The sequence below is a fragment of the Aquarana catesbeiana genome, linkage group LG09, assembly GCF_042186555.1.
Source record: "Aquarana catesbeiana isolate 2022-GZ linkage group LG09, ASM4218655v1, whole genome shotgun sequence".
Taxonomy (NCBI): domain Eukaryota; kingdom Metazoa; phylum Chordata; class Amphibia; order Anura; family Ranidae; genus Aquarana; species Aquarana catesbeiana.
In genome coordinates this window covers 119097785-119117413 of record NC_133332.1, presented here as the reverse complement: position 1 = coordinate 119117413, position 19629 = coordinate 119097785, and the positions used below count along the sequence as shown (strand labels likewise).

Genomic DNA, 19629 nt, shown 5'->3' with positions numbered 1-19629 from the left:
GACAGAAAGGGAAGGAAAGTAAGGAGAAAAAGAAGATAGGATGGTTTCAAAGGGCAATGTTTCTAAAAGTATCATAACTTCAGTAGTGTTTGGTCAAAGCATGATGGGTGATCATAGAGTATCCAGGGTTGCCAGACTCGTAGAAACTGGTCGTGGGAATCAGAAAGTATAGCTGTTGACTTTTGATTGACCATAATATTGTTCATGCAATGTTTTACCGCTTCAAAACTGAGTGCAGAAGTTCGCCATGCTTTCGCTATAGTTAATTTAGTTGCGAAAAAGAGGTGCATTGCCAGCTTGCGTTCTACTCATAGTAAGGATAGGTTTGAATAGAAGGGCTTCACAGGGGGTTTGTCTTTACATTTGAGTGAAGTAATGTTCGTAAAAGTGCGTAAACCCAGATCCATAGTCTACTCGTCCTGGGGCAGTACCACCTGATATGAGACATCGTCCCCGGCAGGGAGCATTGAGGAATTATGCCAGGCGTCCAGGCGTATAATACCATCGGTAGATGACCTTATAGGCATTTTCTAGAGTGACTACATTTCTGGAACTCTTAGAAGCAGCTTGGAGCATAATCTGCCAATCCGCCAGTTCCAGCTCCACTAATCGTTCACGTTCTCAATGTTGTTGGAAAGGGCGCATTGGAGGTTTCCTAGAGGATATAATTGAAGAGCATATCATTGAAGAGTATATCAAGGAGATAATACCTGTGGAATGCAGGCGCGACCTACAAATGCTTTTCGAAGGCTGAAAGAAGGTAAGGTGTTGAGTGAGATCTCTGAATAAAATGATGGAGTTGAAGATGGGAAAACCCATTTTCTGTCCACCATCCAAACTGGCCGGGGTTGTCCATACCAGGGGCAAATAAAGGGAAATTTAAGAGGTGTAAGAGAGGAAAATATGGTGAGATCAGGCCTGCCGAGAATTTAATTGAATTTAAGGCAGAGTGTGTGTGACAAAGAAGGGCTTATATCTTTTAGGCGGGAGAGGGGAGGAAGCCAAGGCAAGGAAGACAAAGGTATAGGATGTGGATTTATCAAGTCTATGGTGGCCCATAAGGGAAGGTGGTGGGTCTCATGCAAGTAGGAGATTAGCTGCAACGTAATAAGCGTGGAGATTGGGGACCGAGAGGCCACCATTTATCCTGCAAGTTATTAGGATTTGTTTATTGACCCGTGGATGGGAAGAATCCCCAAAAAAATGTAATAATTTCCATTGGTGGATGCGGAGTATGTGTAGAGGTACAGGTATCAGTAGGTCCCAGAAGGCATATAGTAGTTTGGGTAGATAGGTCATCCGAACCGCATTAATCTTGCCAAACCAAGACAGCGGAAGGTGCTTCCAGGACAATAGTAGGTTTGATAGTGTTTTGAATATGAATACTTTTTCAAGGCATTGTAAGAACAGGGTGGGCTATACAGACTCTTTGAGATTACATGGACAGAGAGAGCACATTACACTTCTTAACCACTTCCCGCCTGGCCTATAGCAAAATGACGGCCAGGCAGTGGTTCAGTTATCCTGACTGGGCGTCATATGACGTCCAGCAGGATAAGCCAAGATTGCGCGCCCTAGTGGGTGCGCAGTGCGGCGATCGGTGGTGCGGCGTGTCAGTCTGACACACAGCATCACTGATCTCTGTAAAGAGCCTCTGACGGAGACTCTTTACCACGTGATCAGCCATGTCCAATCACGGCTGATAATGCTGTAGACAGGAAGAGCCGTTTATCGGCTTTTCCGCATTCGCGTCTGACAGACGTGAGTAGAGGAGAGCCGATTGGCGGCTCTCCTGACAGGGGGTCTGTGCTCTCCTGCGGATGCTCACCGAGGACCGCCAGGACCACCAGGGATGGCCACCACACAGGACCACCAGGGATATGCCAATCAGTGCCCATTAGAAATGCATTCCAGTGCTACCAGCGATGCCTATCAGTGCAATCTATCAGTGCCCAGCAGTGCCACCTGTAAGTACTCATCAGTGCAGGCTTTCAGTGTCCAGTAGTGCCACCTATTAATGCCCAACAGTTTGTCTGGGTACAGTGTAACATGACCACGCAAATGTCATTTAAAAAGTGACAGCGCTGGGAATTGGCCTGGACAGAAAGGGGGGGTAAGTGCCTGGTATTGAAGTGTTTAAAGCGGTTGTAAACCTCCGAAAAAAAAAAAAAAAAACAGCAAGACCAAGGCATAATAAGCTAGTTTACATCGCATTATGAAATGCTTACCTTACTATGCCCTGAATCTGCTCCGGCACACCGAGTACATGGCCGACATCTTTCACTGGAGTGCATGGGAGCTGCCGGTCACGGCATGGGCCCTGAAACAACGGCACCAGCGGGCCGTTTCTTCAGTGCACATGTGCTGATGACGTCAACAGCAGCCTATATAGTGAATATCTCCTAAACTGTGCAAGTTTAGGAGATATTTACTTGTACCTACAGGTAAGCCTTATTATATTCTTACCTGTAGATACAAATGGTATAACAGAGTTTACAACCACTTTAAAGTGATATTAAAGGCACATTTTATTTAGAGAAAAACAAACCTATTATACTTACCTGCCCCGATCCTCCTCTAATGGGGTCCCCCGACACTGCTCCTGGACCCTCCCTCATGCCAAGTGCCCCCAGAACAAACAGCTTGCTTTGCAGAGGGCATGTCAGATCGCTGGAGTAGTGCTCGTTTCCCCCTGATGTTGGAAAAGGGGAGTTTGGGGTGATGTTGGATGTGCTATTAAAAAAAATGTATTAATAAAAAATAAATTTAAAAAAGACTTTATGCACCCTCACTTTGTTCAGCATTCAAAGCTGAACTCCAGGTATAGATTTTTTTTTTTTTTTTTTTAGCATAGTTACATTTGTCCAGCTGGGAATCCTCATCAAATGATCTTCAACTAAGTATTGCATGGGCCTGCCTGATTGCATACAAAGTGAAAGTGTTTAGATTTGACCTGAGTAAAGCAAATCATACACAAAGTGCATAGAAACGAAAGCCATCCCCACTAGGAGAAGACAGTGATTATTGCTGGCGGGTGTACAGCTTCTAGTGATAATCGCATGTAAAATCAGGCAGGCTTGTTGCACCTAAGTTGATTGATCAGCTTGGTACATTTAGCCTGTCCATACACGGTTCAAATCTCGGGCGGTTCCTGCTGAACCGGCCGAGATTCTAACCGTTTATAGCCGGCCTTAGTCTGAGTGTGCACTGGGGATTAAACCCCACTGTGACATCAGTGCCTTACTAAAGAGGCTGACTGACAGCACAGTACCTTTCTGCATCATAACTGGTGAGTGTTTTTCTCAGAGCAAATCTACATGAAGTTGCAAACTAGATCCTCTGCAGAAATACCTCCTCCTAGCCTGAATCAAATAGGAAGCAGAACAGCAGGATTATGTGACCTGATTTTGGGAAACCAATTGATGGTACTTTCACAATTAAATTTTATAGGTTATAGTTTCCCAGGCATGTTTGCTGGATTTCTCTACTGAACCATGCCTTTGTTCTGTTGCTGTTACTTGAACGACAATTGAATGTCTATCTTATAAACAATGCATCGCCTAAAACGTCATTATTAGTAATGCATTGTTTGGAAGAATTAGCTATACACTAGGGAGGGTCATGGATATTTTATAGGTATGTGTTTTTCTCTCTGTTTACAGAGCGACAATGATTTTGACAAGCTGGATAAATCCTCTTCTCCAAAACGGATTGATTTTGCACCAGTCTCCCCTGCGCCCTCTCCCACCAGAGGGATCGGCAAGGTAATACATGGCCCATTTTTATAGTCCTGTAACCATTTAAGTAGCCACTCTGCAAAAAGACAGATGCTGCTCCTTCACAGCTGTGACCCACTCCTCTGCACACTGGAGGTAGGTGCTAGCTTTACAGCAGAGGTACTGGTTTCACTTGCCTAAGCTAATTTTGAGCATGCGTCTGTTAAGAATCTAGAGATTGCGGGACACCAAAATGCAGTGTCACGCTCCCTCATGTGAATTTTGAATTGAGAATATGTGTACAATCCACTTGACTTTGTTCACTGTTAGATTTTTACATCATTGCTTGTTATTGAGAGAGAGCTCTCTGAGTGTCTTTCACAGGGTAAAGACCTAGTGGGCTAGCCTACTATACCCCACTAACCTGGAAACAGAAATTTGGATACTGGCTTCAGTTTTTCTTTAACCACTTACCGACCGGCCACTGTATATATACGTCATTAGTTTGAAGGTGGATATTTCGGTAATGGCAGCAGCTGCTGCCACAACCGAGGTATCCATGTTTAGGGCCGGCGGTTCTGTTTACGATAATGGTGGTCTCTGCGGCAGATTCGCCGCGAGATCACCGTTATTGGCGGCAGGAGAGGTGCCGCTCTCCCGTGCCCTCCGCTGCTTACCGTAGCCGTCGGTAGCAGCGGAGGCGATCGGGACCTGTCACGTCCGTGGTATGGAGACGAGTGAGGGGAAGATGGCCCCCACCTGTCTCCATACCATAGGAGGGCGGAGGCGACGTCCATAACGTCAGCTCCGCCCATACGTCTTAAAGGCATATTTTTTTGTTGTAATTTTTTCAAATGACAATTTTTTATTTTTTTTTGCATTTAAGTCCAAATATGAGATCTGAGGACTTTTTGACCCCAGATCTCATATTTAAGAGGACCTGTCATGCAATCTGTAGAATTTTTTAAACGTCGCCTATGGAGATTTTTAAGGGTAGAAGCTTGATGCCATTCCACGAGCGGGTGCAATTTTGAAGCGTGACATGTTGGGTATCAATTTACTTGGCGTAACATTTCACAATATTAAAAAAAAAATTGGGCTAACTTTACTGTTGTCTTATTTTTTTTATTCAAAAAAGTGAATTTTTTCCAAAAAAAGTGCGCTTATAAGACCTCTGCACAAATACGGTGCGAAAAAAAGTATTGCATTGACCGCAATTTTATTCTCTAGGGTGTTAGAAAAAAAAATATAATGTTTGGGGGTTCTAAGTAATTTTCTAGCAAAAAACCTGTTTTAAACATATAAACGCCTAAAATCCAAAAGGAGGCTAGTCCCTAAGTGGTTAACCACTTGCCCACTGGGCACTTAAACCCCTTCCTAACCAGGCCAATTTTCAGCTTTCAGTGCTGTCACACTTTGAATGACAATTACTCAGTCATGCAACACTGTACCCATATGCAATTTTTGGCCTTTTTTCACACAAATGGAGCTTTCTTTTGGTGGTATTTAATCACCTCGGGGTCTTTTAATTTTTTGCGCTATAAATAAAAAGACAGAAAATTTTGTAAAAAAAAAAATGCATTTTTCTTCGTTTCATTTTTCAGTATACATTTTGGCCTAAATTTATACTGCTACACATCCTTGGTAAAAATAACCCAAATCAGTGTATATTATTTGGTCTATAGAGTCTACAAGCTATGGTGCCAGTCACTGAAAATTGATCACACCTGATGTACTGACGATCTATCTACTTTCTTGAGACACTAACAAGCCAGGAAAGTATAAATACCCCCAAATGACCCCTTTTTGGAAAGTAGACATTCCAAGGTATTACGAGGCATGGCGAGTTTTTTCATGTTGTAATTTTTTCACACAATTCTTTGCAAAATGAAGATTTTTTTTTTTTTCACAAAATTGTCATATTAACAGGTTATTTCTCTCACATGGCATATGCATACCACAAATTACACCCCAAAATACATTCAGCTACTCCTGAGTATGGCAATACCACATGTGTGAGACTTTTACACAGCCTGGCTACATAGAGAGGCCCAACATGCAGGGAGCACTGTCAGATGTTCTAGAGACATAAATTACACACATAACTTCCTGACAACCTATTATATTTTTGAAGGCCCTGTAGCACCAGGACAATGTAAACACCCACAAAATTACTCCATTTTGAAAAGATAACACCCCAACGTATATTCTCGGAGGCGTAATGAGTCTTTTGAACATGTCTTTTTTTTTTCCACGTTTTTTGGAAAATGTGGGAAAAAAATGAAAACGCATTTTTCTATGAAATTTTTACACATTTTTAAAGCACTCAACGGCGCTGATGAGGATCCACTGATAGGGTGGCACTGATGAGCACTTACTGATGGGTACTCTATTGGCACTAATGGGCACTTTAGTGGCACTGTAGAGCACTGCTGTGGCACAGCTGTGTAGCTGATGGGGATCAGCGTCCCTGCTGCTGGGGCACTTCTGGGCACTGATGTGGCACTGCTGGGCAGGGCTGCTGTTTAAAATCATGGGACACTGTACAGCCTACCTGATGGGGCCCCCCTTCAACCACGCCCTTGACCCCACCCCTGACAAACAAAATGCAGGTATGTTGCCCAACATATGCGTGCGGAGCCAACGTGTGCATTTGCAGTTAATACGTACGAAGGAGCAGGGGCAGTTTAAATTTCTTTTCAATTATCTCTTATTTATTTTATTACAAATAAAAAAAAAATCTTACACTGAATGTTTACTTTTTTTTTTTTTTTTGCTTTTTTGCTTTCAAAAGGGATGAACAAAATCCCTTGTGATAGTATGGGCCATGACAAGTCCTCTTTTTTTACGGAGAGATCTGGGGTCTTTTAGACCCCATATCTGGCCTCCAAAGCATCTGATCAAGATCAGATGCTTGTTCAAGCCTTTAATGGCTTCTTTACATGAGACCGATACCAGAAGTGATAAAATCCTGTTTGTTGACACTGATTGCTCTGTCCTATTGAACGGAGCTATCACGTGGGAAAGGGCCGCTGGGATTGACCCTTTACCCCGATCCGTGATGCGTCGGGTCCCGAGAACCCAGAAGTCACAAACATTCCCAGGTGCGTGCCCCAGGGGGCACATGGGGAGCGCGATTCTGGGAGGACATCATTGTACGCCCTCCCAGAATTAGCCGGTTGCGCTGCAGCCGCTATGTGGCTATGGCCCAGTGGGGAATTGGCAAAGTGAGACTGAAGGCAAAACCTTTTTTCATTTTGGATAGAGTAGGTGAGGGTTATAACCCATCTCAGGTTTTTTCCGCCATCTATGGGTTGGGATTATTTTCCTGTCCCATAAGCAAAACAAGAAGTGAAAGGGAATTCCTTCAAAGTGGGGGAATCCCAGCTTGTTACCAGAGCTAGTGTCACCATTGGAAGATTTACCCTCTTACTGCTCTGGGGACGACCTAAGATTTGGGACTTTCTCTTACTTTCATTTTTGATGAGAACAATAAACAGGACAAATAGAGAGGGTGAATTTCCCTAATGGGGCCACAGACCGCAATAAAAACCTAGCAGATGTTTAAACACTTCTCCACTCTGTGCAATAAAAAAAAAAAAAACTTTGCTTTTAGTTGCACTTTAATTTATCATTATAACACCTTTATATTGGGCAGGGTAGTACTAAGTTTTTTTTTTTTTTTTTTTTTTTTTTTTTTTATAAAAGAAACACTGTTACATCCCGTTACATTTATCAAGCGGGAAAAAGGGGACTATAATAAAATGGGACTTTTGAGGCACAACATTTCACAGTAAAATACTAATTCTTTATTTAGAGTCAACACTCATGAAAAATGTGTTCATCATTTGATTACATCATACCTCTTAAGACACCAAATTACAATACAAATATTCAAATATAGTAGTGGCAGGGTGTTTAGGGTGATTATAATTGCCAGCCATGTTTATTGTGACATTTAGTTGCACATTGTTTGGCTGATTTTGTTATGTATTTGAGCTCTAGTGTTCTTGTTCCAAAGCACGCACTCATACATGCAATAATTATAGCAGTTTTCAGAGCTGCCTTTTTAAATACAGTAAGCAACGATTATGTTCTATTCTGAGGAACACAATGGGCCTACTTTGGTAAACCATTCCTATTGTGTGCAGCAAGGCATAGGGGGTTATTTACTAAAGGAGAATCCACTTTGCATTACAAGTGCAAAGTGCACTTGAAATTGCACTGAAAGTGCACTTGGAAGTGCAGTCGCTGTAGATCTGAGGGGGGGCATGCAAGGAAAATAAAAAAACAGCATTTTAGCTTGCACATGATTGGATAATAAAATCAGCAGTGCTTCCCCTCATTTCAGATCTACCCCTCAGATTTACAGTGACTGCAATTTCAAGTGCAAGTGCACTTGTAGTTCAAAGTGGATTTGCCTTTCGTAAATAACTCCCCATAGTATTCAATCTGAACACATCTTGTACTCTTGACTAAAGCAATGTGAATTTCGATTGTTTGCTATGGATTACAGAGCTTAAAATGTATTACTTTAGAAAGAGAACACTATAATGCTATACTCTATATATCAGGCTGAATTTGTGAAAGTTTATTATCCATACAAATATAACACAACCTGGATTTATATCTGCCTCTGTGGAGTTTCTGTCTGAACAGAATTAATGCCATATTTTTCATCAGTTCTAATGCGTATGTTGTTATCACCCTAGATTAGTGCAATGTTTTGTATATATTTTCAATTTTGGTGATTTGAAGGCCAAGTCTGAACTTCCCTTATACCTGCTGCAGTGCTTAATATGTACATTGTGTTCAACTATTTTTATTTGCATCAAAACTGTACCAGACAGCCATGCACCAAGTAGCCATTGTTGTATTACTTTGCTGGTGCCAGACTCTACGTTGGTCTTGGCTGGAAGAGAAAATATAATGCTCAAATCACAATGAATTGTATTTACATTAGCATACTTCTATTGTATCCTGGATTGCATTAGCAGTTCACTGAATAATTCTGCCCTTCCCTGAAGGCGGCACGCTGACACACTTAACCACTCAGTTCTTCTCCTGAATGCCTCAAACTCAGTGAGCTTCTCACTGAATTGGATATGAAATAAGGCAATCCGTTTGTAATTGCATTTTCTTTTTTACCAACAGCAATGTTTTTCTCCATCCCTGCAAATGTTTGTAAGCAGTAATGGATTGCCTCCAAGCCCCATACCTAGCCCTACAAGACGCTTTACAACGTAAGTATGATGGCCTTTTATACAATAAACTCTGGACTGACTGTAGAAAGACTAGAGGCTCCCCTCCTCCAAGTGCCCATTCATGCTGGTGGTTTTAACCTTACAGATTTTTTTTTTTCTTTTCAAAGCATTTCCTCTTTGCAATTTATCCACCTCAGTGTTGGATTGAAATGAAAGTGCTTTCGCTGTAGTGCCAGTGGGCCCTGCCCATTTTATTGCAGACTTCGTGAACTGAGAGTCTTGGACATAAAATGAACTAGCAGAGGAAAGCACCCCCAAAAACTTAATTTCTTAGAAAGGGAAACAGTCACGTCTTAATAAAAAGTGGAAAGCAAACTTAATAGTTTCTTAATCATTTTGAAAGAGCTATTTATAAGGTACATCTTTCTTCCAAAACAAATGACCTGTCATTAGGCTTAAATACTGGCCTAAACACTTAAGACACTTGCTCTTCTTCTTACAGGCTGTGATATGTCTTTCCTCCCCATTCACTAGATACATCTGCTCATGCAAAGAAAAAAGAACTCCACCTTTTCCTCCCCAAAAAAACATACATTGTGCATGTAAATAAAACACAACCCCGCTGTCAGTTTGTGTGCAACTTACCTCCTTCAGCTGTATAGAGAAGGTTTCTGTGTCTGTGATGTCACTCTCCTCCTGGCTGAATCTCAAAGTTCTCTGACTTCCTGTTCCCTTCCTTTTACAGTTCTGATACTACATGTCCCATGATCCTTTGTGCCTCTGTAGCTTCAGGGCGGACTATGGGAGTCACTTGTACCAGTTCTGGGAGTTGATGTTGGTAGGTCCTAGGGTTACTGTGACTGTTTCTGCACCTTTGTGTGGGTGGTTGAAGGTGTAAATGTGTCATACCTCCTGTGTCATTCCTGTCTTGGAGCATGCCAAAGAATAATGGCTTACTGCAAGACTACAGAGGAAGGGCTATGGGAGGTTATTATGAAGGTGTTTCCTTCATACAGTGGGTAAAGAAAAGAATCACCCCCTTTTAAAAAAAACACATTTCTTTATCGTACATCACGGGACACAAAGCCATAGTAGTTACTATGTGGGTTATATAGGCCACCTTTAGGTGATGGACACTGGCACACCCTAAGACAGGAAGTTCACTCCCTATATAACCCCTCCCATTACTGGGAGTACCTCAGTTTTTTGCCAGTGTCTTAGGTGTTGGTCACAAGTAAAGATGTGCTGTGCTGAGCTCCACTGGAGTAATCCTTTGCTGGGGCAAGCTATGTAGCCAGATCCAATCAAAGTGTCTTTTCAAGCCAAATTGAATGATACCCGGTAGGGCTGAAACAACTAATCGATTAATCAACAACGAATCGATTATAAAATCGATTACTATTTTCATAATCGATTAATCGGCCAGTAACATAATGTGGTTAAAAAAAGCTAAAATGAGCCCTTTATAGTACAAAAAGAGCAAATAATTGCTACTGTAACTATTTCTTTCACAGTTCTACAGTAAAAAAAAATTAACCCCTTACAGTAGTGATTATTTGCTTTTTTTGTACTATAAAGGGCTAATATTTGTTTTTTTAACCCTATTATGTTACTAAACGTCTTACACCCAGTTCACATCTATGTGCTTTTTGGTGCTTTTTGCAGAAACGGACTACAGTTCATTTACATGGTTTCCTATGGGACACGTTCACATCTATGCTTTTTCAGCCACTGCGTATTTGGAAAGCGTCAGTGACTTTTTTTTAACGCAAAACAGTGCTGTTTTGGTTCAACATACTTCAATGGAGAAGCTGCAGAAAAGCATGTAATGCGTTTTTGCAGCAATTTGTGTTTTTTTAATCTGCCCAACAACAAATTGGCCAAAAAAATGCAAAAAACGCAAATCGCAGCAAAATCCCGTGCGCAAAAATCAAAACGCACAGCAAAGAGCACTGCAGAAACGGATCAAAAGCAACCTGCATAGGTGTGTACCGAGCCTTATGCTGGCCACACCGATCAATTTTCAGATGAGAATATTCAGACGAAAAATCTTTGTACATTCAATGAATGAAAGAATGTTTGAAATTTTCACTTGTTTTTAACATTCTGTTTTTAAAATAATTGTAATTTCTGAACGAAAACCACATACTGTCTGATAATTCCTTTCACCAAGAAGTTTTCTATTTCCAAATTTTCCCATTACTGTGGTTGAAAATGAACGTCGATTTGACCCCACTAACAATTAGAAAATCGAACAAACGTTCTTATCTCTCCTCTAATAGTATATACAGTATATCTCTTCTGTCTGTTATTCTCAGAGTGGATTAGATATTTTGCTCCCTAACCATATAGTTGGCTATTTTTATTTACCACTGCTTAGAGATATTTAAGAATAAATTGCCTTTTTTTTAAAACTTTACATATTAACTAAATTATACACCACACTTTTTTTTGAAGGTTATTAACCGATTAATCAAAACAATAATTGGCCAACTAATCGATTATTAAAATAATCGTTAGTTGCAGCCCTAATACCCGGGCCTCGTGGCAGAAGAAACGAAGTTTAGCCCGTAACGCTTCTCTTTTTTGAGAGCTGGACCCCAGGATCCAGTGCTTTTGGTTTTTTCAGCTATAAAGCTTCCTGGCGGGGTGCTATACGGGTCCAAGGGAGTGGAACCCCCGATAAAAAGGGGCCCTGGTCCTTGAAGGTTTTTTTAACAGAGCTCGCTGTGAGGGGTGAAGATTGGGTCTGTTTGGTTTTACTACAGAATCCTGCAGCGGGATATGGTAAGTGGAGATTCCTAAGGAATTTAAAATTCTCTTATGGATTTTCTCCTTGTAGTAAATGTTGCCATGGGGGCTGTAAAGAGCACGTACCTTGTTCATGCTTCCTATATCTCGCTCTGTGTCAGCAGATGTTTGAGGGGGTTTTCTACTAAAACACCCCCCACCTGGGTAGGAGTTTTCTCTCCCCTCTCCCAGAATAGGCAGGGGGAGCCCAGAACGATCGTCAGTATGCCGCTCCGCTCCCTCTTCCGCCGCCTAAGCACGGCGGTTCTCCATCTGCTCTCCTGTCAGATCAGAGGCCGCTTGCGCGGGAAAACGGTCTTTTTTGAAAAGGGGGGGGCGGTAGGAAGATGGAGGGGGCATGGCTTAGCGCGGCGTTGGCGTGCCTCAACGTGCACAGCACAGGACTGCATAATTAAAAGCTCCATTTGCAGGCTGACGGAGGGACACGAGCAGATGGTGGCATGTAAGTGGTGACACAGGCATTCCCAAGGCACGTTTACTGAGCATCAGGCTGAGCATTAAATAGCAGCCGCAGTTGCTGGACTAACCCTTAACTGAGTCAGTTGGTAAGCCCACTTCTTGTTTGGGTTCGCCAAAGCCTCCTCAAGCTGTGCATGCCTTTCCTGTCCATTCATTCATTGCTGGAACCGCTTATGTATTCTGAGTGGGATCACCCAGATAACCATTTTTTTCCTCCTAAAAAAATTCTCGGCACTTTATTCCATGGAGGAAAAATTCACTAAAAAGTGGGAGATACCAGCAATTGACGCTGCTATATCCTCTGTGAATAGAAGTTTGACTTGTCTGGTTGACAACGCTCAAATACTTAGGGGATCCAACTGATAAGAAATTGGAATTACTGTTAAACGCATAGGTTCAGTGACTCAACCTGCAGTGGCAGCAATTGGTGTATGTCAATCCTTGAAGGACCAGTTGAGACAGGTGCTCAAGGTTATCCCTGATCAGCAGGCCCAGGATTTAGACGGGTTGACAGGGGCTTTATGTTTTGCAATTGACGCGATGAGAGATTCTATTCTTCAGGCCTCACGCCTTGTGCTGGTGCATATGCGTAGAATCCTATGGTTGAAAAATTGGTCAGCTGAAGCGCCATGCAAAAATCTCCTGGCTAGTTTTCCTTTCTGGGTTGAATGGCTGTTTGGGGGTGATATGGATAAATACATCCAAAAAAATTCAAGTGGAAAAAGTACCCTTTTGCCAGTTAAGAAAAGGAGTAAACCTCTTTCATTTAAACAAGCTCCTTCTCCAGTACCAGGGGCATCAGCCTCCAGGCAGTCACCGCGGCCTCCGCCGTCAGGTTCAAGAGGTAAACCTCAGGGTCAACCCAGGGACAAAAGAAGTGCTGGGGAAGGAAACCTACAAAACAAAGTACTAAAGCCTCTTTATGAAGGGGCGTCCCCGCTCGCTCGAGTGGGGGGAAGACTTCTGCAGTTCTCAAGGATCTGGCAGGAGGAGTTCCAAGACAAATATGTGATCTCCACAATAGCTCTAGGTTACAAACTTCTGAGAGTTCCCGTCTCCTCGTCTCCTTGTTTTCTCAGATCAAACGTTCCCAAAGATCCAGAGAAAAAGAAGTCTCTCTTTCAAGCATTATATACCGGCTTTTGTCTCAAAGAGTGATCATGGAGGCTTCCATGGAAGAGTAGGGGTTGGGGTTTTATTCAAACCTCTTCACGAGGGCCAAAACCAAATAGAGATGTCAGACCCATTCTAGGTTTCAAGGATCTGAACTGATTCCTAAATATCTGCTCGTTTTGCATGGAACCAATCAGATCAGTAGTCTCCATCCTGCAAGGAGGAGAACTTCTGGCGTCAATCGACATCAAGGATGCATACCTGCATGTGCCTATTTCTGATCGTACATCACGGGACACAGAGCCATAGTAGTTACTATGTGGGTTATAGGCCACCTTCAGGTGATGAACACTGGCACGCCCTAAGATAAAAAGTGCACTCCCTATATAACCCCTCCCAATACTGAGAGTATCTCAGTTTTTTCGCCAGTGTCTAAGGTGTTGGTCACGAGTAAAGATGTGCTGTGCTGAGCTCCACTGGAGCAATCCTTTCTGGGGCTAGCCATGCAGCCGGATCCATTCAAAGTGTCTTTTAGGCCGAATTGAATGGTGCCCAGGCCTCGTGTCCGAAGAAACAAGGTTTTGCCTGTAAACGCTTCTCTTTTAGAGAGCTGGACCCCGGGATCCAGTACTCTTGGTAGTAAGGTCATAAAGTTTTACTGGCGGTGGTGCTATTACAGGTCCAGGATTGTGGGTTTCCTCGAGGATCCCCAGCTCCTGAAGGTTTAAAGGAACCCACCGTGAAGGGTGAAGATTGGGTCTGTTGGTTTTACCACAGAAAACCATGCAGCAGGAAAGCTAAGTGGAGTTTTTCTAAGAAATTTTTGAATTTTCTTATGAATGTCTCCTTTAAGTTGGTAAATGTTGTCATGCTTATGTGTCTGTATAGAGCACATACCTTCTCATGCTTCCTCAGAGAGCTCACGATGTGTCCGGAGCAGCAGCTTCCATTTCCCCCAGCCAGCAGCAGACCTCCGGTAAGTCTGGGGAGGTTTCCTCCCCACCAGACGCCCCCCACCTGTGCTATTTGCTACCCCTCTTCACGAGGAATAAGCATTAAAAAAAAAAAAAAAAGGCACACCGCACTACTCTGTGGCTTCCAGGCTCTCCTCGCCATTTTCTTCCCCCTCTGTAAGATCCCATAGGATCAGAGGCCCACACTCGCACGGAAAAACGCTTCTTTTGAAAGAGAGGAGGGGGGCCGTAGGCGACGGAGGGGGGCGGGGCTTAGCGCTGCTTTGGCGTCCTTCAGCGCCCAGCACGGGAAAGTTTTTAAAAAAGCACTAGTGTTATTGCTGCAAGCTGCAGAGGGACACAGGAGCGTAGAGGGACATGAAAGAGGTTGGTGACATAAGCATTCTTTTTGACACATTTACTATTGCATCAGGCTGAGCATTAATAGCGGCGTCAGTGGCTGACTATTGCTCAAGCAATGGGTGCAGTTTCTTCTGGTAGTATCTCTGCTTTGTGCATCGGGCTATATTCAGAAGGGGGGTTGAAACACCGCCAAAAAAGGAGCTAATAGGGTTTCCCTCAAGCTCTGGTAAGCCTACTCTTCAAATGGCATCCTCCCCTGAGAGGGGGTGGCTGGTCAGAGTGAGCATCAGGGCCATGAAATGTTTGCAACTGTTTTCAACGCTGCAGCCCCTGTTCATTTTACTCTTTTTCCTCAGCCATGGTAGGTTTTTAAAAAAGTTTAGCAACTTTAATCGCATCCCTGTGTGTTCAAATGCGAAAGGTTCTCTTCCATTTTCCCAAGACCCTCAGACTGAGAAACTAGGGGCAGGAGAAGACGATTCCCTTAGGTGACCGTGGTGAGGCTGATGACTCCTCTTCTGAGGTGTCAATTACGGGAGAGTCCGCTTTCACAAGCTGTAAGATTGATGGTACAATTTCTTGCTGAATGATCCGATCCACATTTATGTACCCTTAACTGAGTGTTTGGGTTCGCCAAAGCCTCCTCAAGCTGTGCATGCTTTTTCCTGGCCATTCTTTGTTGGGAAAATTTTTTGTATCTGGAGGATCACCCAGTTAAGCATTATTTTCCATTCTAAAAAGTTTTCACACTTTATCCTATGGTAGAGAAAATTCACTAAGCAGGGTATACCAGCAATTAATGCTACTATATCCTTTGTGAGTAAGTTTGACTTGTCCGGCACACAATACTCAAATACTTAGGGACCCAACGGATAAAAGGTTGGAGTTCCTATTTAAAAAAAACAAAAAAAAAAACACTTTTTTTTTTCTGGCAGGTTGAGTGTCTCAGACTGCGCTGACAGTATTTGGTTAATCGTTGAGAAACCAGTTTTAACAGGTGTTTAAGGTTATCCTGCTCAGCAGGTCCAGGAGGCAGCTTTATGTTTGCAATAGTTGCTATGACAGATTGCGCCTTCGCTAAGCGTCATGCAAGAAGCTCCTGTCTAGTCTTCCCTTTTGCGGTAAGACAGCTATCTGGGGATATTTTGGATATATCCAAAGAATTTCTAGCGAAAGAAAGATACCCCTTTTGCCTTTTTATATGAAGGAGTAAATATATTTTTTATTTGAAAGGGTAATCCTCAGGGATAACCCCAGGGACAAAAGAGGTCTTGAGGGAGGAAGCCTACAAGATACTGTAGCCTTCTTATGAGGAGATGCCCCGCTTGCTCCATAGGGAGAATTCTTCTGCTGTTCTCAGGGATCTGGCAGAAGGAGTGTCAAGATGAATGGAGACTTCCTCAATAGTTCCAACGTACAAACTGGAGTTCCAAGAGTTTCCGTCTCCTCGTTTTCTCAGATCAGACGTTCCTAAGGATCCAGAGAAAAAGAAATCTTTCTCTCTCGCATTGGACCATTTTTTGGCAAAAAGTGTTCATGGTGCCCCCCATGTAAGAGCAGAGATTGGGGTTTGGTTAAATCCAAATGGACATTTTAGATCTCAAAAATCTAAAATTCAATTGCTGAATAAAATCTCACCCTTTTTGCATGAAGATGCATATCTCCATATGCCTATTTCCTCGCTCACTAGTAATATTTTCTTTCAAAGTGGAAAATCTTCTTTTTCAGTGTATCTCTGCTTTCCGATCTAGCTGCTAAACCTTGAGTACAAGGTTCTGGCTCCTTTTCTAGCTTTTCAAGGAGGAACCTTCTTTAAAACATGAAGAAAATACTTGGGTCTGTTCATAGGTACACCCAGAAAAGGGTATTCGTACCCCAGGCTAAGATAAGCGTCATAAAGGACTGATCTAGGTAGTCAAAGCAAGATGTTTTTCTCCTATTCAACTTTGCGTGAGGTTGTCGGGAAAGATGGTGGCTTCATTTGAGGCCACTCTTTATGCTCAGTTTCATTTTAGACTGCTGCAAAGCAGTATCCTATCGGCTTGAAACAGAGAATTCAAGCTCTCCATTCCCAGTGTGTCTGACTCCATCACCCTGATAGCGCTCGATCTCGTCCAATCTTGGAGGCTAAGCAGGGTGGGCCTGGTTAGTACCCGGATGAAAGACCGCCTGGAAATACCAGGTGCTGTAGGCTGGGTGCGCCAGAGCCTCAGTTTATGGTTAACATCCAAAAATCTGCGAAGAGGAAAATCCTTCTTTCAGTTACCTGGGAAATAGTATCAACATATGCCAACTTTTTTTTGTTTAGGTTGGAGGACAGTCCTGAAAGCGCAACTGTCCAGGAGGCCTATATCAGAAATGGCCTTGCCCATTAACATTTTAAAAATTTAGGCAGAACACTTGGTTCTATGGGCCTGAACGTTCAATTTAAGGTATTGTCCTGCTAGGAGTCAATCTGTTTATGCCACAGGAATGCCCTATATTATTCACCAGGGGGCACAAGAAGTTGTGTGGCCCAGAGAAAGGTGAATCTTATCCTATCTTGGGAAGAAAACAATGTACTTTGCCTATCGGCAGTTTTATTTCTAGGAATAGAAAATTGGCAGGCGGACTACTTGAGTCGCCAGCAGTTTTTCCTGGGAGAATGGTTCCTTCACCCCGATATCTTCCTGTCAATATGTCAAGGATGGGGGATCCCAGACATAGATCTGTTTGCATCCAGGATCAACAAAAAAGATTGAAAACTTTGTGTCAAGAGCAAAGGATCCCCTAGCATGTGGAACCGATGCCTTGCTATTCCCGTGGAATGGGTTCTCACTGGCTTGTGCATTCCCTCGTATTCTGCCTGCATCCACAACTTCTTCACAGGATCAAGCAGGAAGGGAAGTCGTTGATTCTTGTGACCCCCAGCGGGGTCCAGGAAATCTTGGTATGCAGAGATCGTAGAGATGGCAGTAGGGAACCCATGGACCCTACCTTCACGGCCAGACCTTCCATCCTAAGTTCCATCCTACTTTACAAACGTTAAATTTAACAGTTTGGCTATTGAGCCCCACGCTCTGAAGACGCGTGGGCTGTCAGGTTCGGTAGTTTTCTACCTTGGTTTATGCAGAACCAGCCTCCATGGTTATATATTATAGAGTCTGGGAAACACATGTCTCCTGGTGTGAAAGGAGCTGCACCCCAGGAAATAAGTCTAGATAGAGTCCTTGATTTTTTTTCTGCAGATGGGGTGAGATATAAAGCTGGCCTTGAGTGTTTTCTAAGGACAGGTCTTGGCCTTATCGGTATTATTTCAACGACCACTTGCTTCGCATTCTTTAGTCCATAACTTTATTCAGGGGGTAACTCGGCTTAATCTCCGGTTAAGTAACCCCTGAACCCTTGGGACTTGAATTTAGTTTTGTTGGCAGCCTTTTTTGGGGCCGATCAGACATATTCCCTTGGTCCTTTTTTGACAAGGAAACTTTTTTCTGGTAACCATATCTGCTGCAAGAAGGGTATCAGTATTGGCGGCTCTTTTTATAAAGAGCCATATTTTTGTTGTTCACAAGGATGAGGTAGTATTGCGTCCTCATCCTAACCTTTTACCAAAGGTAGTATCGGGTTTTTATCTAAACCAGGATATTGTTCTACCGTCCTTTTTCCAGAACCCTGTTCTTTGGAAGAAAAATCACTACATTTTTTTGATGTGGTGAGAGCAGTCAATGTCTACCTAACGGCGATTGCTCAGATTCGAAAAAGGGCTGTTTTTATTCGTGTTGCCTGAAGGTCCTAAAGGAGGACAGGCAGCATCGAAATCTACTATTCTAAATAGATTCGACAAGTAATCGTTCAAGCTCATGGTTAAAGCGATGGATTCCACCTTCTCAAATCAAAACGCACTCCTCTAGGGCTGTTAGTGCTTCCTGGGCAGTGCATCACCAAGCCTCCATGGCTCAAATCTGTGAGGCCGCAACTTGGTCTTCGGTCTATATATTTACCAGATTCTATCAAATAGATGTAAAAGGTCATGAGGATATCGCCTTTGGGCGCAGGGTACTGCAGGCTGCAGTATTAGTACTTTTTGTTGTGTCTCCCTCCCTTCAGTTGGCATTGCTATGGGACATCCCACATATTAACTACTATGGCTCTGTGTCCTGTGATGTACGATAAGAAAATAGGATTTTTAAAACAGCTTACCTGTAAAATCCTTTTCTTTTAAGTACATCACAGGAGACAGAGGTCCCTCCCTTCTTTGGCTATACACGTGTATTGCTTTGCTACAAAACTGAGATACTCCCAGTAGTGGGAGGGGTTATATAGGGAGTGCACTTTTTATCTTGGGGCGTGCCAGTGTCCATCACCTGAAGGTGGCCTATAACCCACATAGTAACTACTATGGCTCTGTGTCCCGTGATGTACTTCAAAGAAAAGAATTTTACAGGTAAGCTGTTTTAAAAATCCTATTTTTCCCCGCTCACCAGAAATGTCTACGTTTTCGAGGTAGAAAAGCTCCATTTTCAGTTTGTGGCTCTGCCTTTCAGTCTAGCTTCTGTATCTCGGGGATTTACAAATGTCTTGGCCCCTCCTCTGGCCAGATTAAGGGCTCAAGGTATAACAATTGAACCAAAAGGACCTTGCCCATCGACATTCTAGAGATTTGGGCAGCGCGCTTGGCCCTCAGGGCCTGCACATTCAGGTTGCGGAATTGTTCTGTTGTTCTGTCGGGATCCAATCTGACAATGCCACGGCAGTGGCCTATATCAATTACCAGGGGGCACATGAAGTCATGCGGCCCAGAGAGAGGTGAATCGTATCCTAACTTGGGCAGAAAACCATGTACCTTGCCTATTGGCAGTCTTCATTCCAGGAATAGAATATTGGCAGGCGGACTATTTGAGTCGCCAGCAGTTATTCCCGGGAGAATGGTCCCTTCACCCCAATATCTTCCTGGCAATATGCCGGAGATGGGGGATCCTGGACGTAGACCTATTTGCATCCAGGTTCAACAAAAAGATCGACAACTTT

At 43.1% G+C, this 19629-nt stretch overlaps 1 protein-coding gene across 6 annotated transcripts in view; it reads left to right on the top strand.

Moving 5' to 3' along the window:
- Positions 1-19629, top strand: part of LOC141108021 (PABIR family member 2-like) — a 102686-nt gene that overhangs the window by 48327 nt on the left and 34730 nt on the right. For 3 of the 6 annotated variants that reach the window (XM_073599189.1, XM_073599188.1, XM_073599187.1), the window contains 2 exons: positions 3663-3764; positions 8871-8959. In XM_073599189.1, the coding sequence (XP_073455290.1) occupies positions 3663-3764; positions 8871-8959 (191 nt within the window). The remainder of the gene's footprint in view (positions 1-3662; positions 3765-8870; positions 8960-19629) is intronic. The other 3 variants (XM_073599192.1, XM_073599191.1, XM_073599190.1) reach the window with 1 other exon arrangement.